The following is a 9,051-nucleotide window of genomic DNA, read 5'->3' as shown; positions in this document are numbered from 1 at the left end:
TGGTAAATTTTAACGTATTTGTTTTTTCTACAGGTTGGTACTAAGAAGTGCCTTTCCTGACGTCTCTGCTGCTTGGAACCGCTTCTAGAGCAGTCTCTGCTTTTTGCCTTGCTTGCTGCCAGCTAGACTGCGACGACAGCACATCCACCCTCCACCTCTAGCCCAGACACCCCCATTTCTACTTACAATCAAGAGAAAAGCTCTAAGTATCAGGCATTGCCCTAGGCTGCTTTAGTATAAAAATAAGTTTGCTGAAAAAGTAAGATATCTTCTGCCAGAAAATCAAGGAGAGAAAAAAAAATTCTCGAGTGTTGCTCTAAACTGCTGCATCTGTCTATGCCAAACTAATCAATACCGATTGCACCACAAAACCCAATTGCAAATTCAGCTGTGTTGGAGATTACCTTTCAGACAACTTTACTGAAAGCAGCTTGGAAATTCTGTGTCAAAGGGTCTGCCACGTTTTCATGCTTGCATTTTGGGCTCCAAATTGGCACTCGGAATGGGTTACTGAGAGCACAAGGCTAGTTTCAGGCCACACTTTTTAACATTCATCTTACTTATGAACCTAGCATTTCTTTTAAGTACAAAACCTCTTTCCATTAGCAGTTTCATGCTGTGAATTTCTAGTTGGAAACCTTTTCTTTGATATTGTGACAACACAATTTTACATGTACTTTTAAAGTAGGGTGTGGGGAAAAAAGTATTTTGGAGGTGACATTTTCATCATTTCCAATCTATCAGTTTGGCTGTTTGTTTGTTTGTTTCACTGAAAATTTTAACTACCTGTAAAAAATCTAAACATGGCTGTTAGTGTCACACCAATTCGGGACACAAAATGGCTAACACTGGAAGTGTGTAGAGAGTTCCAAAGAGGGACTTGCTCACGACCAGACACGGAATGTAAATTTGCACATCCATCGAAAAGCTGCCAAGTTGAAAATGGACGAGTAATCGCCTGCTTTGATTCATTGAAAGTGAGTAAATATTATATTCTTTTCAAGGATAAATAGTTAATGAATGAAGCAATTATAATCGGCAGAACCATAGCGTCTGGGAGATATGGATTGCTGTCTGTGCTAGTATGGAGATTTATGGCTTTTTTATTGCTGATTTGTTGGTTTTGTTTTTCTCAAGGGATGGGGGAGAGGAGAATAAGGGGGGAAAATTGTAACAGAGTTCGGGCTCTCTGGAATTGGTGTGGTTACAGTTACTAGTTCCTTAACCCTAAATTGTTATTGGTCTGCAGCTGGTGTAAAAAGCAACATATATTTTGTTTAGAAATAGCAAAGTCATAGTAGAGATTCTTTTACATAAATAAATAAATAAGTAAAACAGACTGGAAATGCAAACCATGTGTTCTAAATGATGATTTGTTGTTGTCTTGTAACTGCATGTGGATTGTTGCTGGCTCTGGACAGTAGGCAGTGCATTTGAGATTAGTATTTTCCTTCATAAATTAGCATGGCTACTTCTGAAAGCATCTTTTTTTTCATTTTTTGGACTTCCATGATTTTTTCCTTCCTTCTTACAAATATAATTATTTAATGAAAGAAGTGATGCATTCTTTGGAAAACGTAACTGAAAGCCAGGTATCTCCAGTCATGCAAGGACAACTATAACAGCGAAGTTACAGACTTACTGCCACTTCCAAAAAATATATGCTAGGTACACTGTGTAAAGGATAGGACTGGTATTTTCAACTATCTCTAGTTTCAGGGGTCCGTTGTGAAACATACAGATTTCCAGCTCCTTCTCTTCATTCTTTATTAATTAAATAATCCCAGACTTTAAATAGCCAGCCCACAGACTGTAACTTAATACTGCACAGAGTCATAAATCAGAGGCTGATAGAAAAATTATGTCTCTTTGTTTTCTCTAGAATATAATATTGCTGCCCTTAAAGCCAAATCCCAGGAAGGGGAGCAAAGCCTGAGTATACCGGCATTGCTGTGGACAGAAATGTCATGGGCTGAAGGAGGCAATGTTCTGCCTTAGCAAGAAGGCCTTAGTAGGCCAATTGTATAGCCAAATCAGTATCACAGCTAGAACAGGGCAGCAAATGGTTTTCCCATCTCACCAAAAATTACGAGATTTCAACAAGTTTTCCGGTTCCAGAATGGAACAAAAAGTCAAAATCTTGAAAATTTCTGTGAACCAAAAATTCTAAAAAATGTGGTTCAGATCAATCAAGCATTTTCATATAAATAAATTTGAAACCTTTTGTTTTGACTGTGGCCCTTTTTAATGTAAAAACTGTTTTATTTTTCATATAGCTTAAATTTTGAGATGAAAAGTAATTTTGATGCGGCAAACAGGATTTTTATCATTTCTAAAATTTCAGAACAAAATATTTTGACAATTTCTAAGCTTTTTTTCCAAAATGTTTTCAAGTTGAGAAATTTGTCAGAATAGACCCTTGTCAAAAGCCAAACTTTTCATGGTCAAATCAGCATTTCCCAATGAAAAACATTTCACCAAAAATTCCCAATCAGCTCTAGTCAGAGTTTTGGGGCATTTGGATAGCAGTGGATACAACATACTTCTTCCTCTATGTGGTAGGCTTGATCTAGTGCATATGCTCTGTGCATGGGCTTAGTCCCTGCCACCGTGATGAGCCAGCTCCATTTTCTGCAATTGTGGTGAGTTGTGAAGCTCTATTATTATTATTTTAAAAAAATATTCATATTGTAACTTAGATATCTGATATTCAGGTTTAGCTCATGGAACTCAATAAAATGCCTCCATATAAAAGAACTTAAGAATTGAAATTCATTTATTGTTAAAACACCATAACTAGCTACAACATCAACATATAGTTTAATTTCTTAGCTTCTACTCATTTGACTGTGCAAAGTTTCACATCCCCACTCCTGGGTTGCTCTACTAGTCTTAAGTTTAAAAAAGAAAGTTTAAAATACAGCAGGTTCAGAAAAAATGTAAAAAGATTGAAAATGAGACACCAGCGTTCATTAAAAACAAACCATTGAAAACCTTAATATGGTTTACAATAGGAAGCTTCCGCCAAGTCCATTATAAATCAGCATTGCCACCAAAGAACTGTGATTTCCAGGTTAGAGAAATACCTTAAAACTTTCATGCTTAAGGCAGCAGTCAGGCCAGAGGAACTGTGTTATGGGGGATAAGGCATAGCACTAGAAATCAGGAAGCTATTCTATTCCAGGCTGTGTTACTGACTCATATTACTTTGGGCAAGTCTCTTCTCCTCAGTTATCCTTTCTTTGTAAATTAGATAATTATCTCCTTTGTAAAGAGCCATGAGATCCAGGGGTGAAAAGGACTAAGTATTATATGACTCTGTGTTATCATTTCAAAATACTAGGTGGAGGTGATCATTCTTGTTGACCAGGTGGAGTCATTAGAGTTGAGTGGTTTTAAACTGGGGCAGAATTTGTTCCAAATATTCTTTTACCATTGAAAAATATACTATTTAATATGTAGGGCCCTACCAAATTCATGGTCCATTTTGGTCAATTTCACTGTCGTAGGATTTAAAAAATGGTAAATTTCATGATTTCAGATATTTAAATCTGAAATTTCACAGTGTTGTAACTGTAGGGGTCCTGACCCAAAAGGGACTGTCGGGAGGTTGCAAGATTATCATATGAGGGTCATGGTATTGCCACCCTTATTTCTGCGCTGCTGCTGGCGGTGGCGCTGCCTTCAGAGTTGGGCTACCAGAGAGCAGCAACTGCTGGCCGGGAGTCCAGTTCTGAAGGCAGAGCCGCCACCAGCAGCAGCACAGAATTAAGGATGGCATGGCATGGTATTGCCACCCTTATTTCTGCGCTGCTGCCTTCAGAGCTGGGCCCTCGGCCAGCAGCTGCTACTCTCCAGCTACCCAGCTCTGAAGGCAGCAGCGCAGAAGTAAGAGTGGAATGGTATGGTATTGCCACCCTTACTTCTGCGTTGGTACTGGCAGGGTACTGCCTTCAGAGCTGGGTGCCTGGCCAGCAGCCACCACGCTCTGGCCACCCAGCTCTGAAGGCAGTGCAGAAGTAAGGGTGACAATACTGTGATGCTCCCCCTACAATAACCTTGTGTCCACCCCCCCATAATCACCTTTTGGGTCATGAACCCCAGTTTGAGAAGCTCTGGTGAAATCTGTATAGTATGTAGTAAAAGCACAAAAAAGACCAGATTTCAGCAGGGGGGAGACCAGATTTCATGGTCCGTGACACTTATTTAATGGCCATGCATTTGGTATTGCCCTATTTACATGTTTACATCTGTTAACCCCAAAAGGCTTGCTATGGCCCGAACTTCATTCTGCGCCCTGGTCAAAGCTTTGTGCTGAACGGCTCTGCAGGTGTCAGATGGAATACAGCACCAGTTCTGTAGCTCCGTGGCCATTATTACCACCTATGAGAGTAGACCAAACTGCATTAGTAAACTCACATATAGTGTAATCTGGCTAGTATATGTTTTATAAGCAGATAGTTGAGATGTGGTTAAATTAGATTATTCTGACAACTGCATGAAAATCCCATTGGCAGTTTGAAAATGAAATATAGTTCTTTACTGAATTTCCTGCCCAACTCAACTAGCAGCAAAACACCTGCATTTTTGTGTGTGTTTACTGGGCTAAAAAGGTACTGATTATTTTGGATTTTTTCCCCCAAAGTCACAATTCTTATTTGTCCCGTGGACTTTTTAAACAGATGTAGTAAAAAGTAAACTACATGCTTTATATCCAGATTTAAAACATTTAAATAGTTTAATATATACTTAGTATTCTTACTCTTTACTAGCACCTCAGTGTCTCTAAAAGCTGACTATAAAACCATTAACCTTTAAATAGCTATAGTATCATTAATCACCTTATTAATGCATATAATAATAATAATTAGTAATGAACAATTATCTGAATAGCTCAAATTACATATTGGAAGTAGGCCAGATCTTTAGAGTTATGGAGTCTTGTTAGTAAATTGGCAATAAATCTCTAATTCATATGATTTAAAAAAATCATCTGACAAGTACCGTAGTATTTTAAAACCTTGTAGCTTTCTAGCTTGTGTGATGAGATGTGTGCTAGGTATTGCAGAATTCTTGTTGTGCCTGTCTGTAAGAGTATTTGAGTACTAGGTGGATAGAGCCTATGTACTTTTCTATATTTAGAACATTAGACAGGCAAAGCAAATATTTTCTATCGGGACCCCATGAAATGGCAGTACCATTCTGCTGTGCTGTTTCAGACTTTGGCCACACTCTCACGTGCCTTACATTTAATATACTGGAGAAGAGTTTCTGGCTTCAAAATTAAAATGTAATTCATTACAAGTAGTAAAAATATTAAAGAAATTGTACATTTATATAAAGGAAAATCGTCTCTGAGTTGTGCCTTTTCAGTTTAGACAAAAATGAGTTTGTTTTGATAAATGAAAATGATAGATGTCTATATTTGTGGTTAAGAGAGAATTAGAGAGCCAGTCCTGAGACTGTTTCCATTGGTGTCATGTGACTACTTCTGTGATTAGGGGCTTTGAGTAGTGGTCTCCAGTGTAGGAAACATTCAATGTATGCAGTGAATGTTGGTTCACTATTATTAAAACCTGCAGTTCTTTTTAAGGCAAACTCCCCTTGATTTCAATGGACTGGGTAAGAACTGCAGGATTTGGGCCAAATAAAGGATTATCCTTTTAATGCTAATATTCGCCACAGAAGCTATTGCTTTGCTGATAAATCTTTGGTCCCTTAAGCTTATAGCATTTCCAGGATTTGCTACCTCGTACTCAATATCTATATCCTGATGAGATATAAAATGGGTTTGGGCCTAAACTTGCCTTCAGCAGATGCAAAATCATGAGCAATCATATTCCCTTGTGACTATTTTTCTCTGTTTTTCTTCTTTTTTTAACATTTTCAGTAAAAGTTAGATGCTAGAAGGTTCAGGTATTCTTGCAGTGTTTATAATCTATATAGAATTTTTAATGGTATAGTTATGCATATGAGATCCATAGATTACACAGTATTTTAATGCTTAAAATTACACTCCATTGTAAAGACACCTCTTTTGCAATATGAACTCTCAGACGCTTCATAAATTCATAGCAATGTTCCACTTATTTACTGAGAAGCTTCAAAATGTTAGAGGTAATATTTTGACCTTGTAAAATATATGAATTCATTATGGATTAATCTGCAGAGAATCTCAATTTTCCATTGCCTGAGAGATGGAATTATTAATTATGCATATCTCCACTCTTGGTCTCCTTAAATTAAAAAGAAAAATAACACTTTTGGGGCCTGATTTTGCACTGGGTCATACCAGTATAAACTCACAGAATCAGGCCCTTATTTATTGATTTGAGTATAACATACAAAGAGAGAGAATATCATTGCCATATACAAGTTAAGTATCAGAGGGGTAGCCGCATTAGTCTGAATCTGTAAAAAGCAACAGAGGGTCCTGTGGCACCTTTAAGATAAGATTAGCTTTCTTACCCACGAAAGCTTATGCTCCCAATACTTCTGTTAGTCTTAAAGGTGCCACAGGACTCTCTGTTGCTATATACAAGTTAGTTACACATTTCTTTGCCTTCTTCAGTATACATCTGCTAATAGCCTAAGCTTCCAATTGGGGGAAAGAAATTGGAAAACCAAAACAAGCAAATGAAGTGGGAAAATGGGATGTGAGGGGGGAAATAACCCACTTAAAAAAGCACACATAAAAGTTCCACTGTGGGACTATCAGTGGCATTCAAAAATCTTACCAGCTAACCCAGACAGAGTTATAGCTCAGTAAGGCATGTTTCATATTAAATTGTTAAGCTCTACATCTGCAGGAAGACATTAAAATATTGCAATTATACATTTACACTGTTTCATTTATAGAGAATCTAAATGGAAGAAACTCTGAATAGATGCAGATACAGTAGTAAAGAGGAAAACACTTTCTCATCTGAGAGAAATCTGTAAAGAAACAAAATAAAAATATATTAAAAAAAACAATCTTTTGAGAGCAAAAGTTCACATACATTAACTTTTATCCAAAGTTAAATCTTCATATGAGGGATCAGGAGCGGCCTCTGAAGCCTCTGTCCTTTTCTGCTGAACCAAAATCTCTGCTTTTTCTACATTTCTAAATACAAATGTCTGTTTTCCAACGTTCACTCTTAATTTTGCTTGATACAACAAATTACATTAAGACCAACACCTTATATCTATTGTTCAACTTTAAAGAAGCAATAACATCTTTTCGTTAGGACTGAAGAATAATGATAGTAGTAAGGCTAGAACTCAATTCTAGAAGTAGCAAACATTAAGGAAGTAGTACCTCGTGTATTTGTTAGGAACTTATGCATAACTGCCAGAAATTCACATAATATGAGGACAGTCTGTGGAGTCTTAGAATCAGTTGATTTCCTCCCTGATAGTCTCCTGGCTAAGATCAAGAAGACTGATCTACAATCCTACTGGCATTTTATGATTTAGCTTTTGCTGAAAATAAACTTCCAGAATATTTATTGTTTGTAGGAAAATCAGCACTTCACACATTCTTATTCATGGCGTTATTGTCTAGCTCATCTGTTTCATATGGCATGACTTTGTTCTCTTTGGGCAGAGAACTGAAAATTCCTTATGAAATGGCACAGAAGGTTTGGAGTTCACCTCATTGTTCATGTTCACGCAACCACTGGGAGAAAACTTTCACTTGTTTCCTATCTGTGGTGGAAATGGAATCTTACTAAGTAACTAATCTTTTGCAGAATAATTCTAGGCTTGTTTCAAGTCAAACTGTCCAGCCTCTCAGCTGGCGAGGAAAGACAGCAGTTCCCAGTTCTCAAAGGCAGTCAGCCCTCTTGGAGTAAAGAAGGCTTCCTTGGAAAGCAATTAGTTTATTCATGAGAATCCTGCAAGTTTTCTCTGCTTCTTCCGCCCTTAAGTCACTTTCAAAGTGGGGAAAAAAAGAGGAAAAAATAAAATTAAAGAATGAGTGGAGCATCTCAGAAGCATGTCTGTGCTCCAGTCCTGCTGGTGCCACCTTTACTTTTAAAGAGGACTAGAACACATTAGAGCTTAAACTATACAGGTTTCTCACAAATGCTAATTGTTTGGCTGTGTCAATTGCTGTACTTAATATATTGAATATAGTTCTCTTTCCTCTTCTAGTAGAATTTTGTCATAATGCCTGTGGGAAACGAGTTGATGGTCTCAAGTTCTTAGTGGGCACATGTCTGCCTCACTGAAGCCATGGCCATGCTAATTAGCAACCTTATTGGGCGTCCCAGCAGAGAGGCCAAAGGATCGAATGCTCCTAAAGATGGAACTGCCCTTTAGAAGTAGCATGTTGGCAGGGTGGTATGTGGAAGTTTTCACTGCTAGTGACTGTACTGGACCTGGTCTGTGGATAAATAAAGCATTTCCATCTTCCATGCTATGATTATTTCTGATTAACATATTTAATTTTCCTGGCACCTCAGGATTAAGGGTAAATCAACATTAAGCTTCATTTTAATTGGTGTAATAATGTCACCAATATAAAAAGCCTCTGAATTTTATCTAATGGGAAAGCTAAAGGATAAATCCTTCTCTATGTGCTCAGCCCAAGGAAATCCTCTGGATGCTGGGGAGTTCTGTGGAGCGCAGGAAGGGGAAAGTCTCCTCCCTTGAAACTGCAGAATAGTACTGGAGTTGCTCGATAGCAGCCACTCCAACCTAAGGGCTGAAGTAATTTCAGTGAGCCTTGGACTCTCGCTTCAGAGGGATAAGAAACTGGAGTATCAGCAGTGCTAGTGGCTCCCCAAAGACCCACTGTGTCATGCAGTTGCACTAGAAGACACCCCCAAAAGCTGCTAATTTACTTTAATCGCCACTTAGTAGACCTCAGCCAGAACTTCCATTGGGCTAACGCGTCAGTAGAAGTTTTGCTTTAGTAATAATTTGCCTGTGTTGACCCGACTGCCTGCTGTCTGAGCAAGATCTGTTAGATCAATTATTATCCCTTCGATATTGGGAGGTAGGATTTCCCAACGTGCTATGCTGTGGCAAAATTCATTGGCATCGACATGGGAACTCCCAACCCAC

General features: G+C 38.1%; 1 protein-coding gene across 48 annotated transcripts in view; it reads left to right on the top strand.

The window, feature by feature from the left end:
• Nucleotides 1–9,051, top strand: part of MBNL1 (muscleblind like splicing regulator 1) — a 198,739-nt gene that overhangs the window by 42,973 nt on the left and 146,715 nt on the right. For 32 of the 48 annotated variants that reach the window (XM_008165050.4, XM_065557873.1, XM_065557878.1 and 29 more), the window contains exon 2: nucleotides 34–977. The exons of the other annotated variants lie outside the window; for them this stretch is intronic. In XM_008165050.4, coding sequence (XP_008163272.1) covers nucleotides 804–977 — 174 coding nt within the window. In that variant the 5' untranslated portion in view covers nucleotides 34–803. The remainder of the gene's footprint in view (nucleotides 1–33; nucleotides 978–9,051) is intronic. 48 annotated transcript variants of the gene reach the window in all.

This window comes from Chrysemys picta, chromosome 9, assembly GCF_011386835.1.
Source record: "Chrysemys picta bellii isolate R12L10 chromosome 9, ASM1138683v2, whole genome shotgun sequence".
In the NCBI taxonomy this organism is placed as follows: domain Eukaryota; kingdom Metazoa; phylum Chordata; order Testudines; family Emydidae; genus Chrysemys; species Chrysemys picta.
Note: the sequence above shows the minus strand (reverse complement) of the source record. Positions and strands in the feature narration are given on the sequence as shown.